The following is a 21,904-nucleotide window of genomic DNA, read 5'->3' on the forward strand; positions in this document are numbered from 1 at the left end:
GAGATGCAGAGGGGTGAGACCCACTATGGACTCCAGTGCTGATGTGGGACATGTTCGAATAGTTCCCGTTATAACGATATATACGAGTTTTTGCAGCTTATTGCATTTGATTATTGCAGCCTTTTGCTGCGCTTTATTCCACCAAAGAAGAACTACTTAGGACACAATGGGTCTGACCATTGTGCGGTATAACCATGATATAATTCTAGGACTTAAGCCACAGATTCTACCATATGAGGTCCTACATGACTACATGACCCGGGTGGCTTTGCCTATTATCTTATCCAGGTGAGTGTTCCAGTTAAGACGCTTATCTAAGGTGACCCCTAAATATTTGACTTCATCGGAGCATTCGATAGCCGTATCTTTAATAGATAGGGACCCAATATTTAATTTGTATCTTCTGGAAAATGGTACAATTACAGTTATTTTTGGGTTAATACTTAGCCCTTCTTTGATACACCAGTTCGAGATTTTGTGTAAGGCCGCCTGCATTACATCTGTAACTGTGGTATCAAATTTACCAGAAACAATGATTGCCAGGTCATCTGCGTAACGTATGGCATGATATACAGATTGCTCCAGTTTAACTAGTGAAAGAACCCCACCCTCATACAACAGCCTCGTACAACGTTAATGTTGACGATAGTGCTACCTAACTTGGAAGATATGTTCCTATCACGCAACATTCTATCTATCCACGTTATTGTACATGAGTCTCCAGTACATGAGGCCAGTGCTCCAGATATGGATTCGTAAGATGTTGAATATTTTCGTATTTAATTCCTTTTTCATCAGCCGTAAGAATTCACTTTAAAAAAGATTCAGTTTTGATGAGCTTCAGCAGCGTTTCACTGATGGTCATTTAGTCAATCAAACTTGATGCAGCATGTATGGTGCAGCAATGGACAAAACGAGGAAAATTATGCGTCTATCTACAATAAGTTCCTTCCTTAAATTTCTATTCGACATCTTTAATGTATTCGTTAAAGGCATTATCTTTTAGTTCAAAATGACATTGTAGTATTCTAATCCAGAAAAGTGTCCCTGTATATATTCAGCTATTGTACATTAAAACTTAAACATGTGTTCATAAAACAGCATTGTGAGGTCATTTTTTAATAAAAACTGATTCCAACTACTATTTATATACAATATCTTATATATATATATAAAGAGTATATCAGAAAACTTTTATATGTGTAGAGTATATTGTGAAAGTCAACACACTACTCAATACGTTTAAAGGATCAACAACTTTTAGTCGAAATTGGATTTCATTACAGCAATACAATTCTTTTTTAAGAGTGATACATTCATTTTATAAATCTTTCTTTAACATTAATATATTTTTTGTAGAATGATTTATTTGATTGAGGACTAATCTTCTTTCCTGGCGCATTCACTTAAAGTATAAACAAATATTAGTTGTCATTAGCCAGATTTGGCGAATATATTGAATAGAACATCTATTTAAATTGCAATTTGTTTAATTATACCGTTTTGTGATCGACTTATGATATGATATATTGTTTTGGTGATATAAAGTGTACACAAATTTACTAATTGCTGTTTTTTGCCAGGCTAGTCGATTAATAAAGTGTCCGGTATATTCCAAAATACAAGGACAAAACCTTTACTAGCTCGCATTTGCATTTCTAGTCGGTTTTGGCTGCTTTTGCCACTCAAAATATCATTCTTTTTGGACCTGAAACATCATCAAACAATGCTGTTAAGCAAACGCTATACCTATTTTGAACACAATTTTTAAATTCCCAAATTTTTGTGAAAAATTGTGTTTAATATCTCGTTCTGATATCTTCAAGAAGTCAACTTTATTTTTTATTAAAATTCCTGGTTTCAATATACGATCAGTAAAGCACCGAGTAATACCTGATTTCGACTAAGAAGAATCACCATTTTTTGCTATTGCTGAATTGTAAATAATTTTTTTTCTTACATAAGAAATGCTCTACTTTATCAACAACATTCAAAATTCTAATGTTACCTTTGAAAACTACAAAAGTAGCCTCACTTTGACGTTAGTTTCCTATTAAATTTTGCCAAGCTTCGTTTTAAAGCTACCACTTTCTAAATATTATATGGATTCTTCAATAGTAGGACTATCTATTCTATATGTCATTCCAGTGGGCAAGACTGAAAATATTCCCAAGGTAAAACATTCATGTCGCAAGAAGCAACTTTAGTCAAATGAGCACCATTTGTTACTGTCTGGAGTATAAATGGAAGTGAGAATCTGGTGAGGATGAAGAATCTGGTATCACGGAAGTCAGGAACCACAACTTCGGTTGCTCTGACCAAAAGAAGTTAACTCCTTTAAGAGGACTCTTGTAGTGGCTATGGTTAAAGTCTAAAGTTTCTACACGGGTAGAATGACTGTATTCATTACTTTTATTCTATGTGACAGCAGAAGTTTTAGTTGGGCCTCACTCTCTCCCAAGTTGAAAAGTATATATCACGTATAATATCATAATCATAATCAAGTTAAAAAATTATGGACTCTTTGCGTAACGTTATATATCTACTTAGATAAAGATATAGTTAATTGTTTTTGTTTTCCGGTTAATTAAAGAAAAATTAAATAACATAGAGACCCTATTTTATAAGAATTTGTTTTTTATTAGTAATTAGTCAATAGTAAGTATTAATTAGTTAAAATCCTGTATTATTTTACTACGAATGAATTTAATGTTACTTTTAAAAAAGAAAACTATCTATAAAAAAAATTTACTAACTTTAAAAATTTTAATAATTTCACCTACAACAACAACTTAACCTAGAAAGTACCTCTGATAATAAATTTGCTTTACTCCAGTGTTCAAAATCACTGCATTTAAATTTTATCTTATATATAAAAATGAGTCGAAAAATGTGTTGGTAAGCGCATAACTCAACAATGCCTGGACCAATTTGGAATTAGCAATAATTCGATTTTTTCTCGCCGTAAATTTATTATCAGAGGTACTTTCTAGGTTAAGTTGTTGTTGTAGGTGAAATTATTAAAATTTTTAAAGTTAGTAAATTTTTTTTATAGATAGTTTTCTTTTTTAAAAGTAACATTAAATTCATTCGTAGTAAAATAATACAGGATTTTAACTAATTAATACTTACTATTGACTAATTACTAATAAAAAACAAATTCTTATAAAATAGGGTCTCTATGTTATTTAATTTTTCTTTAATTAACCGGAAAACAAAAACAATTAACTATATCTTTATCTAAGTAGATATATAACGTTACGCAAAGAGTCCATAATTTTTTAACTTGATTATGATTATGATATTATACGTGATATATACTTTTCAACTTGGGAGAGAGTGAGGCCCAACTAAAACTTCTGCTGTCACATAGAATAAAAGTAATGAATACAGTCATTCTACCCGTGTAGAAACTTTAGACTTTAACCATAGCCACTACAAGAGTCCTCTTAAAGGAGTTAACTTCTTTTGGTCAGAGCAACCGAAGTTGTGGTTCCTGACTTCCGTGATACCAGATTCTTCATCCTCACCAGATTCTCACTTCCATTTATACTCCAGACAGTAACAAATGGTGCTCATTTGACTAAAGTTGCTTCTTGCGACATGAATGTTTTACCTTGGGAATATTTTCAGTCTTGCCCACTGGAATGACATATAGAATAGATAGTCCTACTATTGAAGAATCCATATAATATTTAGAAAGTGGTAGCTTTAAAACGAAGCTTGGCAAAATTTAATAGGAAACTAACGTCAAAGTGAGGCTACTTTTGTAGTTTTCAAAGGTAACATTAGAATTTTGAATGTTGTTGATAAAGTAGAGCATTTCTTATGTAAGAAAAAAAATTATTTACAATTCAGCAATAGCAAAAAATGGTGATTCTTCTTAGTCGAAATCAGGTATTATTCGGTGCTTTACTGATCGTATATTGAAACCAGGAATTTTAATAAAAAATAAAGTTGACTTCTTGAAGATATCAGAACGAGATATTAAACACAATTTTTCACAAAAATTTGGGAATTTAAAAATTGTGTTCAAAATAGGTATAGCGTGTGCTTAACAGCATTGTTTGATGATGTTTCAGGTCCAAAAAGAATGATATTTTGAGTGGCAAAAGCAGCCAAAACCGACTAGAAATGCAAATGCGAGCTAGTAAAGGTTTTGTCCTTGTATTTTGGAATATACCGGACACTTTATTAATCGACTAGCCTGGCAAAAAACAGCAATTAGTAAATTTGTGTACACTTTATATCACCAAAACAATATATCATATCATAAGTCGATCACAAAACGGTATAATTAAACAAATTGCAATTTAAATAGATGTTCTATTCAATATATTCGCCAAATCTGGCTAATGACAACTAATATTTGTTTATACTTTAAGTGAATGCGCCAGGAAAGAAGATTAGTCCTCAATCAAATAAATCATTCTACAAAAAATATATTAATGTTAAAGAAAGATTTATAAAATGAATGTATCACTCTTAAAAAAGAATTGTATTGCTGTAATGAAATCCAATTTCGACTAAAAGTTGTTGATCCTTTAAACGTATTGAGTAGTGTGTTGACTTTCACAATATACTCTACACATATAAAAGTTTTCTGATATACTCTTTATATATATATATAAGATATTGTATATAAATAGTAGTTGGAATCAGTTTTTATTAAAAAATGACCTCACAATGCTGTTTTATGAACACATGTTTAAGTTTTAATGTACAATAGCTGAATATATACAGGGACACTTTTCTGGATTAGAATACTACAATGTCATTTTGAACTAAAAGATAATGCCTTTAACGAATACATTAAAGATGTCGAATAGAAATTTAAGGAAGGAACTTATTGTAGATAGACGCATAATTTTCCTCGTTTTGTCCATTGCTGCACCATACATGCTGCATCAAGTTTGATTGACTAAATGACCATCAGTGAAACGCTGCTGAAGCTCATCAAAACTGAATCTTTTTTAAAGTGAATTCTTACGGCTGATGAAAAAGGAATTAAATACGAAAATATTCAACATCTTACGAATCCATATCTGGAGCACTGGCCTCATGTACTGGAGACTCATGTACAATAACGTGGATAGATAGAATGTTGCGTGATAGGAACATATCTTCCAAGTTAGGTAGCACTATCGTCAACATTAACGTTGTACGAGGCTGTTGTATGAGGGTGGGGTTCTTTCACTAGTTAAACTGGAGCAATCTGTATATCATGCCATACGTTACGCAGATGACCTGGCAATCATTGTTTCTGGTAAATTTGATACCACAGTTACAGATGTAATGCAGGCGGCCTTACACAAAATCTCGAACTGGTGTATCAAAGAAGGGCTAAGTATTAACCCAAAAATAACTGTAATTGTACCATTTTCCAGAAGATACAAATTAAATATTGGGTCCCTATCTATTAAAGATACGGCTATCGAATGCTCCGATGAAGTCAAATATTTAGGGGTCACCTTAGATAAGCGTCTTAACTGGAACACTCACCTGGATAAGATAATAGGCAAAGCCACCCGGGTCATGTAGTCATGTAGGACCTCATATGGTAGAATCTGTGGCTTAAGTCCTAGAATTATATCATGGTTATACCGCACAATGGTCAGACCCATTGTGTCCTAAGTAGTTCTTCTTTGGTGGAATAAAGCGCAGCAAAAGGCTGCAATAGTCAAATGCAATAAGCTGCAAAAACTCGTATATATCGTTATAACGGGAACTATTCGAACATGTCCCACATCAGCACTGGAGTCCATAGTGCGTCTCATGCCTCTGCATCTCTTTATTGAAAAGACAGTAGCTATGAGTGCAGCTAGGCTACACCATGTCATCAACATGCACGGAAGTCTCGACAGTCAAAACTCTATCTGCACACTAGTTCCTGGCATAGAGATCTGCGATAGGAGAGATCGCATGAACATGGAACTTTGTTTTGGTAGGAAGTTCGATCGGTCCTCATACCCGATCGATTGGACTGGGTAAATGGCACTTCTGGACTTGAACTAAAAGTGATATCGTGGTACACTGACGGTTCAAAAACTAATGAAGGAGTTGGTGCTGAAATATTTGGTCCCAACACCCGAATCTCGCTCGCGCTGGGTATATGGCCCACTGTCTTCCAAGCAGAGGTTCACGCCATCGAGGTCTGCGCTCGCATCAATATTGAAAGGCGCCCGAATCTGTATCTATTCAGATAGTCAAGCAGCAGTCAAAGCATTATGCTCCTGGAAGTTTTTCTTAAAGCTTCTAGTAGACTGCTATGACACACTGCAGCAGCTGGCAAGCAATAATAAAGTGTTGCTGTGCTGGGTGCCTGGTCACACAGGAATCAATGGTAATAAGTCTGCCGCCAGTCTTGCACGGGCAGAATCTGCCACTCAAATCTGTAGACCAGAACCTTATTGTGGATTAAGTTGGTCTACAAGTAGGTCTATGATCAATAATTGGATTTCAACCGAGGGAAGACGCTACTGGCGCGACAGTCGAGGTAACAAAAGGGACCTGTCCGAAGAGATAGATTGTAGACTCAGCTTAAAAGCAGAGAAGACAACCAGTCACATTCTATGTGACTGCCCAGCCTTGATCTGGACCAGAAGGAGGTCACTGGGTCGGGAATTGCTCTCCTCTTCCGACATTTTAGCCTTTATCCGGAAGGCGGAATGTCTTCTATTCAGTTAGGGTCTGTTGAAGCACAACAGACCCTCGCAGTGCTCTGCTCAAACGGGGAGCTAGTACCCCGTTCTTTCTCTTATCTCTATATTCAACGCAGATGGTCGTAACTAAAAGCCTGTGAACCTTCACAAACGACTTCAAAATCTGGATTGATGGTTATGAGAGTTATGTTGATTGTTTGATGGGATTGCGATAATACAATGCTTATGGGATTGCGACAATTGCTTACTGAAATGATTATCGTTCCATTATGACAATATTAGGCCACACACATCTTTGATGACTAGACGGGACTTGACTAGGAAGTTTTTATGCATTCACTATATAGCCCAGGTCATGCGTTATCTGGCTACCATTTATTTCTGTCTCTACAAAACACTCTTAAAAATAGCAATGAATTTTAGTATGTTCAGCTATTTCAGCTTTAGGTCGATATGCTTTACCTCAAGTTTTAAAGTTATGGACTTTTAACATTGATAGCACTGTCTTTCTACTAAGAAAAAATCGAATTATTGCTAATTCCAAATTGGTCCAGGCGTTGTTGAGTTATGCACTTACCAACACATTTTTCGATTCATTTTTACATATAAGAAGACAAGAACATAACCAGAATAGGTATGTTTAGGTATGTTTATTAAAATCCCCATGACTTCGTTTGCAGATCATTATTTCCACTATCCAAGCGAGCCACCCACTTTTTATATATTTGTCACCTTTAGGTTTTCACTGTCCTTCTAGATTATTTTCCAATCAGGTTTGAACTCTGAGTTCGCCTCTTAGTTTGAAACCCTCTGGCAGACATCCTAGTCGGGTTTTTTTAGTGGATCCCAGAAGGGTGGCCAAAGTCCTTGGAAGAGAAGATACTTTGGTCATAAAATAGGTAGGAACAAGAAACTGCGACATTCCAAATCTTTTTGACAGAACGAAGTCTGTCGGGTCCGCTAGTTAAAAATATAAATAAACATTTATTGTGAATAGTGGATTAATGGAGTTCGTAGCAATCAGCACGTTTACTTCTCTGGGTGTGTCTCATTTAATCTAGACTGGAAGAAACTCTCAATCTACCTCAGTTTTATTGTAAAACCTATTTTTATTTAAATATGAATATTATTGTACCCACTGTTACGTTAACTCACATATTTGCAATGAAAATAATTATGTCACTTAAGACAATTACCATATTTTTATTCCTCAAATCAGCATCCAACTTTCTAACGCAAAGTGCATATTTGCGGGAAATATTTTGTGGCCTTTAAAGTCAATGAGCTTTCACACAAAATAAACACAAACCGTAAACCAATGGTAATATTAATACAAATATTTGTATATGTGTTCGTATATTAACAAGAAGAGCATAATAACGACACATTCACCAACGCCTGCAACCGCAATCAAAACAACACAAAATTACAAGATTAATTAACACAAGATTACGTATACGTCCTGATGGTCGGAATGTAGAAGGAATGATATAGTATCGTTAGTGTTAGCGTTATCGTTATCGTTATGAGAATGTGTGACTGAAATTATGTGTAAATAATAAATGACATGAACACCTTAGACATACATAAAATGTCACAAACTTATAACAGCTTGAGTTGAAGGAAATCGCTTCAATATGATTGCGTTGACATTATGGGTGAATTTCAATACATCGTAAATATGTCGAACTCTAAACTGTTAAATTAATTGAAGTGATACTGACTGCAACAAGATATCCATCCGTATCTAAAGCATTGCATATAAGTCTGCAATCAGTTTAAGCTTAGAAAATTTGACAGCATTCAAGCGAAAGACATTAAGCATGACGGAAGCAATTTCAAATAAATTAAATTAAAGTAGCTGAGTTAATTGACTTATCATATTAAATGGCTTCACGTAGGGTAAAATCATTTAAAGGGAAAATACTTAAAGGATACAAACATAAAACCATATGAGGCCATAATTTATGTTACAGTATAATAAAGATTTTATTTTTTTTTTTTGTTTTATGCTTTTGATAAGATAAATTTATGAAGCTTAAGAGTGATAAATGAATCTTTAACATATCACATAGTCATCACATATATACTACATAATACATATGTCACATCTAACCATTCCAGCAATCATAACAATAAATTAAAGCAGACGAATGATTTTCACACTTCAATGAAATTTACATTCACATTTTTCTGTGTTAATTTATTAAATATTTTTGTCGTATGTTTCAGGAAGGACAAAAAATAGAAAATATAGCAGAGAAGTTCTCATTAAATTTTACCAAATTAAATGACAACATAAAATGCTATAAATAATTTGTTAAAAAAAAATAAGTTTATGTATATACTTATATTCTGAAATGCACGTGACTTATGTACCTATATGGTATATGTTTTACATGACTTAAAACATGACTTAATTATTAAAAACAAGATGAACATAAAAATATAATGATTACTTATTTTGTATAAAAATAATGATTAATTACATTTTATAAAAATAATGATTAATTATTATTTTTATAACAATAATGATTAATTATTTTTTATAAAAATAGTAATTAAATATTTTTTATAAAAGTAATGAGTAATTATTATTTTTTAAAAATAATGAGTAATTATTTTTTATAAAAATAATGAGTAATTATTTTTTATAAAAATAATGAGTAATTATTTTTTATAAAAGTAATAAGTAATTATTTTTTATAAAAATAATAAGTAATTTTTTTTTATAAAAATAATGAGTAATTATTTTTTATAAAAATAATGAGTAATTATTTTTTATAAAAATAATGAGTAATTTTTTTTATAAAAATAATGAGTAATTATTTTTTATAAAAATAATGAGTAATTATTTTTTATAAAAGTAATAAGTAATTATTTTTTATAAAAATAATAAGTAATTATTTTTTATAAAAATAATGAGTAATTATTTTTTATAAAAATAATGAGTAATTATTACATTTATTCATACAATTATAGAAGAGGTATTGGATCATACAATTTCATACAATTATAGAAGAGGTATTGGATCTCACTCTAAGCACCAGAGACATTGAGGAATCTATATGGAATTGGCAAGTGTCGAACGAAGTGTCCCTCTCTGACCATCAACATATTAGGTTCGAAATTCTCGGTATATCGCGGCATAGTTACAGAGACTTAGTGTTTTCCCCAAACTTTTCTCTAGCTAGGTCTTTACAAACTTGTGAAGAGATAGAGTTGGCCGCTAACCATTTAGGTGAGGTATTACTTATCGAAATTAATATCCTTTCATAACAGCACAGTTGTAGGCAACGCCACAATTATAGGTAATGTTCCTTGGTGGAACTCGCAACTAGCTAATAAGCGCAAACTAGTAAGGAGCTTATTCAATAGAGCAAAACGCTCTGGTAGGTGGTAAGAATACAGAGTTCCACTCACTGACTATAACAAATTAATCAGACAGTCCAAACAGACTAGCTGGCGTAGTCATTGTGATAGTATCGAGAAGTTGCCCGAAGCTGCTGGACTACACAAGGCTAGTATCGAGAAGTTGCCCGAAGCAGCTACACAAGGCTTTAAATAAGGTCAAAATAAATGAAGTGGGCCTTTTTAAAAAACCCGATGGCTCCTTCACCACTGGTCATGAAGACACCCTTGAGTTGCTCTTGCAAACACACTTTTCAGAGAAATTACTGCTCTCACATGTCACGAATATTCACTATCTGATGTTATCTTCGACAGGGACAAGGTGAAATGGGCAATCAGCTTATTTCAATCATTTAAGGCGCCTGGAGGCGATGGCATCTTTCCTGCTTTATTGTAGAATTGCACAGATATCATTCTTAGCCCATTAATTAAACTCTTTAGGGTTTGTTTTACTACCGGTTATATCCCTGACTTCTGGAGAGGAGTGAACGTGAACTTTATTCCCAAACTTGGTAATAAACCCATGGACCAGCCAAAGCCCTACAGATCCATTGGTGTTGAAAGGTTGAAAGGCTGATTGATCTACACATACGGAATAAATTCGAACAAACTGTCCCTCTCCACTCCACCCAATATGCCTACTCAAAAGCCAAATCTACAGAGGTTGCGATTGAACAGCAAAATTATAAGCACCTTTCAATCTAAAAAGACTGCCTTATATGCATTTTTTGATGTAGAAGGAGCTTTTGATACCACATCACATGAATACATATCCGGAGCATTGGCCCGTAAAGATATAGATTCATGCACAATAACGTGTATAGATAGGATGTTACGTGACATCCTTATCATTATTTTATAAAAATATTATATTATTATTATTATTATTTTATAAAAATGATTAATTAATAATAATTAAGAAATTTTCAAACGAACCCAACTTAAATATTATTTTTTAAATAAATATTTTCTCTAAATTACTTTATTAAGAAAAAGTTTGCATTAAATAAGAGTTTGTTTGATGATCTGTAAAAAGAATAAAAGTTCCAAAATGCTACATCGACTTAAAAAGTCTCAAGGTTGACATATGTATGGGGCCTCTATTAAAAGACCTATGTTTTAGAAAATACCAATTTCGTGTGATTATTTATTATTGCTTTTTAATGGAAGAAATACCATTCAAGCCAAACCTTAGTTTGATAAGTGATATCCGAACTCTAATCCATCAAAAGAAAACATTGAACGTTGATTTTCAAGCTGTAAACAAGACCTTACTGACCTACACTCTAATCGCCAAATAAGGTGATTACACTGAAAACGAAACAAAAATCCACAAAATTGTTTTGAAAATGTGAAATTACTAGAGATAGTTGGCATTTTTTTGTCATATGGTATGTGTATGGTTTAAATATTTGTTTAATACATATAGTTGATTAAGTACACTTTACAATTCATTTCCACCAACTTTACATTAATAATAATTTATTCCGCCTCTTTTCGGATTAAATCCGGAATTTTGTGGTTTTGGATATTAATCTATTGTGTTACCTTTTGCTTGATTTACAAACTTTTTTCTATAGAAACATTTTAAAAAAATTTTTAACCAATTTCTGGTACAATGGAAAATAGCAACTACAATTTCAGTTCAATAAAAAAGCGGTTTGACGAAAAAATGTGTAATTAAAGATAAAGCTGGATATATTTTTGTCTGGTACAAAGAGAAACTCAATCATTGCAGAGAGAAATATTTTTTTGAAATTTAATTAATGGAACTCTTGACAGAATTTAGGCGTACTTTTTAACTCACAACTTTAGTAACATAGCTTAGTGACACCAATGGATATATGTTTGCCTGGTACAAAGAGAAACTCAATCATTGCAGAGAGAAATATATTTTTGAAATTTAATGAATGGAACTCCTGAAAGAATTTAGGCGTACTTTTCAACTTCCAACTCCCAACTTTAAAAACACAGCACAGTGACAACAATGCGGATTTATATTCAAAGAACAAAAGAAGTGGATAACAACAACTACCGATATTACTTTTAGTTACTACTCGTATAAGCATCTGGTTATATTTCCAGTACAACAACGTATTAAGATTAAGAACAATTTTGTCCTGAATTAAAACATACGTATGTGAATACTTAAATGCTTAAAATTAAAACCATTTTTGAGCCTTTATTAAGGAAGACATAAGATTATCTACAAAAATAGTTTAAAAATAAAAATTCCTGTTAAAAACTGCAATTAATTAAAAAAAAATTATTACCAGACTAAGTTTTAAATGAAGGATATATAAATTAAATTCTCATTCTTTACGTTAAGAACGAACTTTACCATCATAAAACCAACTTCAAAAAAAAAAAAAAAAGAAAGATAAAAAACTTTTTCTTAAGAAATTGCAAGGAATACTGATGAGAGAGAGATACATGCAAAAGGTGTGATAAAAAAAATTGTTAACAATATAATAAATTTTGAAAGTTCTGTAGAGTGAAATTTTTGCGGTAGGACTTAGTAATTATACGAATATGCAAAGGAAGACAGAACTCCTTGTAAAGTCTTAAAAGTGACTTAAACAAAACACTTTCAAATAAAACAGAACAAAAGTGCCAAAACCACAAGAAATGAGTATAACGAGTTTTGGCAAAGAAAAGGATATGCATTTGCATTTTATACAGCACTGCAATGGCTTTTTTCTATCCTTTTTTTTCATTATTTTTACTTAAATGTCGACAACTTTAGCACAAGGAAATGCCTTCATTAAAATAACAATAGAAAAGCGAAGAAGAAAAAATTCAAATAACAATAGTAAAGGAATAGAAGAAGAAAAGGCAATCCTCTTAAACAGACCTCATTTTTCGAAAGCTAAGATATAAAACGGATCTTTATTGCAGTTTTTCAGAAGCAGACCATTTACATTTGTTTGTCATCCAACCAAGGTACAAATGTATTTTTCCAGGTTTCTGACTACAAGTGTCAGTTGCATGCAAAATGCTCAATTGCATTAAAGGAACACAAAAATTTATCGATGCGTTAACTTTTCACCTTCACAGCACTGGACAACATCCGTTCAGTTTATGATGCACATGAATGAATGCAAAATATTTTATCTTTGTTAGGTACTTCACAAATTGACTTAGTCGTTGAACTTTTTTCCTTTCGAAGCCGAAGAATTTCTATAAAATACTTTAAACTTTTAAGAAAGTTTAGTAAAAGTTTTTACTCAAAGGTTCTAATGTAAGTGATTAGGACTTATCTACTCAGCAGCAGTTATGAAATAATAAATAAAAAATCAAATTGGTTGCTTATCAAGTAGTAATTCTATTAAAAATATTGTCAAAACTTCAAAATCAAAGTAAAAACCTAGTCTGGTTACTTTCTACCAAAATAAGTAAAATATTAAAGCACATAAACAATATACAGTAGTTCTCAGCTTATTTCATCCAAATTATCATTTGCACATCCTTATGATGGGATGTTGGGACAGCGCACCGTCCAACAAGTGGCCCCACTGAAGTGAAGGATTAGCCGAAGTAGAGCACGAAACTACTTGGGTCCTTTCTCGTCCTTTTATTCTCGAATGTCGTTATTGAGTTAAAGCTGGAGTGGCTTCCTTTCGCATAACTACATCTCTTGTTAATGCAATCAGCTCATTTAGCTTGAGGTTGCCTGCCAAGTCATCACCAACCTAATGGTGTCCCAAGACAGTCTTCCACATACTTGCTAGCGCTGGACATTGGCACAATATATGCACCGCTGTCTCCTTTTCTTTTAGACATAGTCTGCAAGTGTTTTCCTCAGCATGAGTTATCTTTGTAGCAAGCAGAAGAAATTACAGATTGAAGCTCCACGGTGGTGTAAGCTGCTTTCCTATTCTATTCAATGTTCACTTGAACGGCAACACAGATAAGAGTGATATCAACTAATCGATTTAACAAGTTGATTTTAACCCTACTTTCTCTGACTAGGGTTAAAATCTGATCATTTTTAATAACAAACAATAGGTCATTATCTCCCCTGATGGTGTTTACTAATTTGTTAGCTTCTACGAGGGCTGCTACATATATTTCTGGCCTAGGCAACACTCAGTGTTACCAGGTGCAATCTGACATTTCCATTGGAAAGGTTGACATTTTTTAGCATAACATCACTCAGAACAGGTTGTCATTTAATTGTGAATTGTTTTATTTATAGAGACTTGAAAAATTTATCTCAGCCAAAAATTGGAATTAACACGTGAACATTTTCGTGCGATCAATTTTCACAACTTTTGACGTGGATTATCACGACAAGAGTGCATTGATGAACTTAAATCCTTGTATGGCGATGAAGCACCATCCTATAGCACTGTGAAAAACTGGTTTAATGAACTCAATCGTGGCCGACGCTCGCTCAACGACGAATTCCGTGAAGGTCGTCCAAAAACGGCCGTTGTGTCAGAGAACATTGATGCAAGATCGTCATGTGTCATACCGGGGGATAGAGGCATCCTTGGGCATTTCTCCCACCAGCATACATTCGATATTGCATGAACACCTTGCCGTAAAAAAGGTTTGTTCTCGTTGGATCCCGCACAATTTGACAATCGCTCAAAAAAAGGCTCGTGTCGATTGGTGCAAAGAAATGTTGAAAAAATACGTTCGCGGTGCTTCAAAAAACGTTTATAAGATCGGCACAGCCCGAAACAAAACAACAATCGTCCGTGTGGGTCTTCAAGACGAGCCAAATTCAACGAAAGTTGTTCGTGGAAGAAGCACTTCGAAGCAAATGGTCGACTGTTTCTTCGGCAAAACTGGTCATGTGGCGACTACGACTGTTCCGTTTGAGGAACGAATGACGTTCACTTCTGAGTGCTACACTACAATTTGTTGCCTGAAGTCTTCGGAGAAATTCAAAAAACGAACAAGAGAAGACGAATCATTGTTCACCATGACAACGCGAGCTGTCACACATTGGCTCAAATCAGCGCCTTTTTGATCGGCCAAAACGTCGAATTGATGGGTCATCCGCCGTACAGTCCTGACTTGGCACCCAATGACTTCTTTTTCTTCCCGCACATCAAAAAGAAAATGTGTGGTCAATGATTTTCGTCGACAGATGATGCTGTTGAAGCGTTCAAAAACCATGTTTTGGAGGTGTCTCAATCGGAGTGGAAGAAGTGCTTCGACAATTGGTTTGAGCGCATGCAAAAGTGTATAAATCAGGCTGGCGAATACTTTGGAAAATAAAAAAACAATTTTTGATGATAAATATTCGCATTTTCATTATTAGGCCAGAAATATATATAGCAGCATTCGTATAGATATATCTCACACTTTCAAACTAGATGCCGGTGGACTGATATGGGTTTAGGATTATTGGCACGTTTTTGACAATTGTAGAGCTAATGAATTGGTGGGTGATGAACTGACGATTTTTTTTACTATAATCACATCAAATGTGTGATTCCCAGTTTTAGTTAAACTGAATATAGATACAGAATGTTTGATCAGAAAGGAACTGACCAACCACTCAGCAAGAAATATCTAACACAATTGCCATACTGACGGAATGCTGTTTTATGGATAAGCACGCCACGAATTAGGGGCTGGTTCCAATGAATAATAACTTAACTTTTAAGATCTTTCTTCATCTGTCTCATAACAATAGTTCTAGCATTAAAGACTTTTATTTTATCAAAGCAAAAAACAAATTTAAACAGGCATGTCACCAATTAAGGGTCACTCCAAAGCTCAATGTCGTAGCTATGGGTCAAAGGAAAGAAGGACAGTTTTGTCATCTGTTTTGTCATTGTTTGGTACGCGTTAGGGTCTATCTTTTACAAATAACTATCCTAAATCACTAGCTTAGACATAAAAGAGAATAATTATTTTATTTAAAAGGCATGAAAAATTTCCCAATCTGATATAGGTGTATTGGTACTTATCCAAGTTATTTAGAACATTTAGTATATATTTATAAAATATGGTATCACAGTGGTTAAATTTTCAAAGCCTAAGTGAACCGATCTTTTAAGGGATAAACTGCCACGTGCATCTGTATCTGCATCTACATACCATAGATATGACATGTTTTGAGTTACGAAAAATTTTTTTTTATATTTTAAAACATCATATAATATTATATACAAATATTACACGTGTTAATATTGTATTAACATTAAAAAAAGTAATTTCATACAACTAAGAGAAAGCAAGTATTAAAAGCTAGTATTAATTATCATAATATATATTATACAGGCATTTTTCCCACAATTTTCAAAAATTTATCAAAACCGTCAGTATTTATATACTAAATTTGTTTATGATGATTTATAACGTTTATTATATTTGTTTTATTTTCAGTTATTACATACCAACGCGACGTTAGTAGTTGGTGATAATATTCATTCGAATGACTTGGTCGATCAAAATGAATACGAAAACAATACCAACCCCTCAATTGTCAATCAGAGAAAACGTTGTAATAGAAAACGTAAACGAAGACCTCAATTTGCTGTAGACGATAACAGCACAGGAGAAACTGCAAATGTTTGGCACGACCAAGTAGCGGACGAAGAGTTCGTCCCAATAGCTCCCTCAGTTAATCTAAGAACTGACAGAAATACCAGTTTACTATCAAGAACGAAGAAACAACCTGCTGTTCGAGAACCCCTAGCCGCATTAGAAAAAGAACAAAAACGTTATGAATTACGCGACAAAAGCAGACTTGATACTTCAACAATCAGTCCATCAGATAAATCCTATAGACGACCATATTCACAGGCTAAGAAAGAACTACAAACAGGGGCTACAACAGATATTCCTAGCACGAATTTCGAACAAGGTACTGGAACTAAAAGTGCGATTGATCTTAAAAATATATTGAAAAATTCTGGAGGCTTAAGTTTAAGTGAATTTTTGCAGCAAAAGAATTTGTCTTTGGATGATTTACTCAAAGGGAAACAAAATGCCTTATTAGCATTGCAGACGACGGCGGCATCACCAGAATTTACAGCAACAGCTGCTGCAGCAGACACGACGAAGCAAACAAAAACTTCTGTACGTAAATTGGCAAGTGTTGCTCCTACTTTCAATGCAACTTTGGCAATAAATTTAACGTCAACAACAGCAACTAACGGCAATAGTACGTACAAAAATTGGTTACATAATGACAGTGCAGAAACAACACAAAGACTTAAGGTGCTAACTACGCAACAACAAAGATTAAAACTTTTTGACACTGCTTCCAGGATAGCTTCAACAACAGCAACAATTGCTAGTAGAAATACTATTACAACAAGGAGGCGTGAACAGCATAAGAGTACGGCAACAACTAAGACCAGCACTACAGTGACAACAACACGAGTTCCACTCTACAAGAGAAGGCTGCAGTATCGACCAACATTAAAGCCACCATTTTTACTGAAATCATCAATTATGCCTACAATTGCAGTGGATTTGCCAACACCTCCGGAGGTTGCTACTATGACAGAAACTGTACAGAACAGCAATGACACGACAGACATTAACAATACTCTCCACAACGAAGGTACAACAACTGAAGTAATGCAACAGGAGGAGAGCCAAGAACAAAACGAGGAAGAGAATCATATAACTAATATGACTAAAAAATTGCCCACATCTACCGAAGGAATAAAAAAGAAAAAAATAACAACAAGTAGAGGCACTTCACCAACATTCACTAAGACAACTACAAGCACCACTAATAACTACAATAATGTCAAGTCGAACATTAAACTGAAGAATAAAGAGCATTCCAAAAATTTTGAAGTTAATTTCATTGAACAACGTCAAGCAAAATTGACAACTGCACCAGCAAACTCTGCTGCAGGCACTGAAGATGATGATGATGGTTTGGAAGACTTTTTCGATGAGTCGACAACAAAAATAAAAGAAGTCGTTTTGCAAAATTATACGCCAAGTTTTCGAAGTCGTGATGTAGAAAAAACTACAACAGCTCGCACCGCAAATGACATAGATACAAATAATATAGACAACATCGATGATCGCACAGATTTACTTGAATTAATCGAGGACAGACGTTCTGGGAATAGACTTTTTAAAGTACTAGAACAACGGAATATGACTCTCGAGGAATTAATCGAGCATCGCAAACGCGGAGCGAGTCAACTGCATCTCTCGATGGTGTTGCAAAACAATACAGGGCTTTTTCCCGGCCAGAAAGTCGTACTTCACGACAATATGGACATTGTTACGGCATTTGAAAATTTTCCGCATTTCAATTTAGTAGATCTGAAGAGCGTAAAACCTGATGATATAAAAACCGACTCACAAGGCGCAAGTTACTTTACTTCCATAACAGATATTGAGCCAACAGATGAAGTATATAAAACCAGAGTAGAGAGCAGCATAAAAGGTGTGTTAACGCATAATTATTTAGGACGTCGCAGACGTAACAGAGGTTCTGCCAAATACCGTAGCCCTCAAAATATAACTCAAATCGAAACAAAATAATCAACTTAAGCGCTAGATTTGTGGTGAGCTGCTAGTGCTGCGGATATGTTTAATAAATTTTATTATCAAATATTGAAAGCATCAAATGCACGTTTAATTGGACTTAAACAGCACTTAAACAGCTCTCCACAAATCACGTAAGTTCCACAAAATGTAATTTTTATTCACTATGCACAAATATTTATGTTTACTAATATTTAATAAATTATTTCTATTTTTATAGATAACACCTTTATCCCTACACAAAGAACAGACAAATCACTTAGCTTCTTTCCTTCCTGGAAAAATTTTGCTTTAACAACTCTTGACTCAGCACAAAGTGCGGACACAAAAAACAACCAGTTTTATCTACCACAACCCAAACTACTGCTTGAAAGTGCTTCACAAGAACTGGGTGATGAAAATTTGGGCAACAACACAGAGATAAGTTTTGAAACGGCAGCTTTGATACCTACTATGCAAGATACAGTGGGAGCAATTGAAAATGATGTAACACGTGCGCACGATTTAGTTGATTTGGAATTGTCTGGACATGGTTTCAAACGCAGTCCAGCTGCTGCAATTTCAATGGCAAACCAGCAAAATGGCAATAGTCTCTACAGCAACATGCCAGCCGGTATACGTTCAGCTATTGTGGCCAGTACAGCGATTGTGCTCACGGCACTAATTACATTTTTGGCCATTTTTGGAGTGTGCCGTTGGAAGCAGCATAGACTACGTAAAGCAAAGTATCTTAAAACCTATAATACAATGAAGAGTAAACTGCCTACGTTGGGGGTAACAGCAGCAGCAACACGTCGCTCTTCTTCACGCAATATGGAGGAAATGATGGGATGCGTTTCAACTATAACAACGACGCCAAACCAGAAACTTCAACGTCAGAGCTCATTACTATTTGCACAAATAAACAATGAAACACGGGCCACTTCCTGCCTGGATGGCAGTTGCACAAATACTTTAAAAAGCGGAGAGGGCCGAAGATCAAGACGTAATAGTATTGGCATAGGAAGTGCGACAAGTTCAACAACTTCATTAGCGCTATCGCTGTGTAGTGCGCATAATATTTCGGCGACCAAATTGAATACAATGGACACAAATTCACCAGAAGTGCAAGAATATCTCTTCGACACATTACGAAAGTCTTTTTGAAATATTCCTTATTTTAATTTTTAGTAAATTTTAATTATATTTTTAACTGGTCTGATGTATAAAATTTTTAAATTAATTTTTTAATAAAAATAAAAGAAGAGAATGTAATTTTGGCAACAACAATAAATATACAATATTGGGTTTGAGACCTTCTGTTCAAAAAGTATTCGGATTTCATAATTAAAATAATGAAAATTTATTAATTTTATAAACAATAAAAAAAATATATTTTAATTACATTTAAATTAAGAAAATTTCTCTCGATCAAAAAGTAGTGCAGTTTTTGAGGTTTAGACACATTTTTAACGTGACACTTTAAAGATTGTTAAATTATTTCGGCAAATCCGTACCCCAATATCTTGTTTGAAAAGCATATATACTTTTTTGTACACAATATTGATTCTAATCTCATTCAAATAAATGGTTATATGACGTCAAGTATTTAAAAGAAACCTGTAAGAAACTATTTTCTTCTACAATATTTCTTGACCAATTTCAAGAAATAGAGATGACAAATTACAAATTTATTACACTGACTAAGATCTGGTAACTCTTTAAGTTACAAATTATGACATCAATATTACAAATATCACATAAATATAGCATCTTATATATTTCTTATCTATTTTATAGCAAAAAAGATTATTTCCACTTGAAGATTTTTATTAACATGTCTCATAAAATCACTTTTGACTAAAATTTAGTGCTATAATAAATCATTCCCTTAAACAAAGAAGTTAACTCCGAAATTTATGAAACGCTGAAAAAAATATAATGAATTTTATAGACTAATGAACTATAAAATTGATCATCTATAGATAATGCTACTAATGCCATTTATTAAGAGAAAAACACTTCCTTTTAATACTTCCTATATAACTATAAATGAAGATTATGGTAATATTATCATATAAATAAATATGTGTTATTAACGACCATGACAAAATAGATTAATAGATTAACATATCTTTTTTGTACGTTTTTATCTTCTTCGAAGGGCCATAGAGTGGATTAATTGTCTTCTACTGTTTAATGCTATTAACGATTTTGTGCTTATCTGTTCTATTGTTATAACTGTTTAGTTACAGTGTTATGTCTCTTTATTTTTCTGAGAGCATTTTTCTGAGGGTATTAGTTACCCCAAATGCTGCGACCCAAAGAATAACAGAAGTATTAGATAAGTCTCAGTCGCCACCAAGAAGGAAGTTATATCCAAATTAAATTGATACTGGCGAAACATTTCCAATAAAGTGTTTAACAACGCATTATATTTATAAGTGTGTTGAAAACATTATGTTGTTAAGCCTTTACGACAGGTAACCACGTGAAATAACTCTGTACTACTATCTATCCATGTTTCTACCCATCTCAATGGCTACATGTCTATGGGCGTATATGACCATATATTATTGAAACGTGTCACTATTCTTCTCTCAACATATTATATTATGTGTACTTTACACGAAAGATGGAAAACTTTTTTATAAAGAAATACTATTTTTGAATTAGACAGAAAGCAGTTATTTTTACAACAATGAAAATTGTGATTCAGAGAAAACCAAAGCAAGTAAATTCCAGTTTTTAAAGAAATATATATAAAGTAATAAATTGCAACAAGTTTTTTTCCAATAATCCAAAAAATATACTTTTAATGAATTTTTATATTACTGTATAAATATTATTATTTAGATAATATTATTACATTTCCAAAAAACAAATCGAGAGATCACATCAGACCAGTTTTTTAATTTTTATTACTTTTATATTAGCCGTAATTTTTTTTCTTTCAGAGTAGCAAAAAAATACTCGCAACTTACGAAAAAAAGCATGTGAAGCAACAACAATACTCTTAAAATCCTCAGACTTAGGTTTTACTCGCAACAAAATTTAAGAGTAAAGTTTTAGTGCGGCCAAATTGAAAAATCACACTATTGTTAATGTTCACTGAAAATATGTTACAAAATTTATGTCCCAAAAAAAGTGCTGCCCATTTTTTTTAACCAGACTCTTAATGTTATTTTTTTCCTACTCTGAAAAAAAAAATTACAGCTATTGTAAAAAGAAATAAACTCCTAAGTAAGTTTGGCACCATTTCATTATATAAAAATAATTTTAAAATGAAAATAGTATTTTATAAACAAAAAAATTTTAAACTTTAATTAAAGTAAAATTTAAAACCCTTTTCTTTTAAAAAACAAAAC

General features: G+C 33.2%; 1 protein-coding gene and 1 pseudogene across 1 annotated transcript; both read left to right on the forward strand.

The window, feature by feature from the left end:
- Positions 1-166: 166 nt before the first annotated feature.
- LOC119666579 lies at positions 167-15,054 on the forward strand (annotated as a pseudogene).
- A 365-nt stretch (positions 15,055-15,419) lies between these two features.
- On the forward strand, positions 15,420-19,723 carry LOC119666580. The gene is made up of 3 exons (XM_038075860.1): positions 15,420-15,437; positions 16,422-18,456; positions 18,778-19,723. The coding sequence occupies exons 1-3, from the start codon at positions 15,420-15,422 to the stop codon at positions 19,701-19,703; spliced, it is 2,979 nt and encodes a 992-aa protein (XP_037931788.1). The 3' UTR covers positions 19,704-19,723.
- The last annotated feature ends 2,181 nt before the right edge of the window (positions 19,724-21,904 follow it).

This window comes from Teleopsis dalmanni, chromosome 1 (assembly GCF_002237135.1).
Source record: "Teleopsis dalmanni isolate 2A chromosome 1, ASM223713v2, whole genome shotgun sequence".
In the NCBI taxonomy this organism is placed as follows: domain Eukaryota; kingdom Metazoa; phylum Arthropoda; class Insecta; order Diptera; family Diopsidae; genus Teleopsis; species Teleopsis dalmanni.

Excerpts from the sequence above, each read along its gene's own strand:
- LOC119666580 (XM_038075860.1), top strand. Across the intron at positions 18,457-18,777 it reads AGTAGAGAGCAGCATAAAAG|ATAACACCTTTATCCCTACA; the intron begins GTGTGTTAACGC and ends CTATTTTTATAG.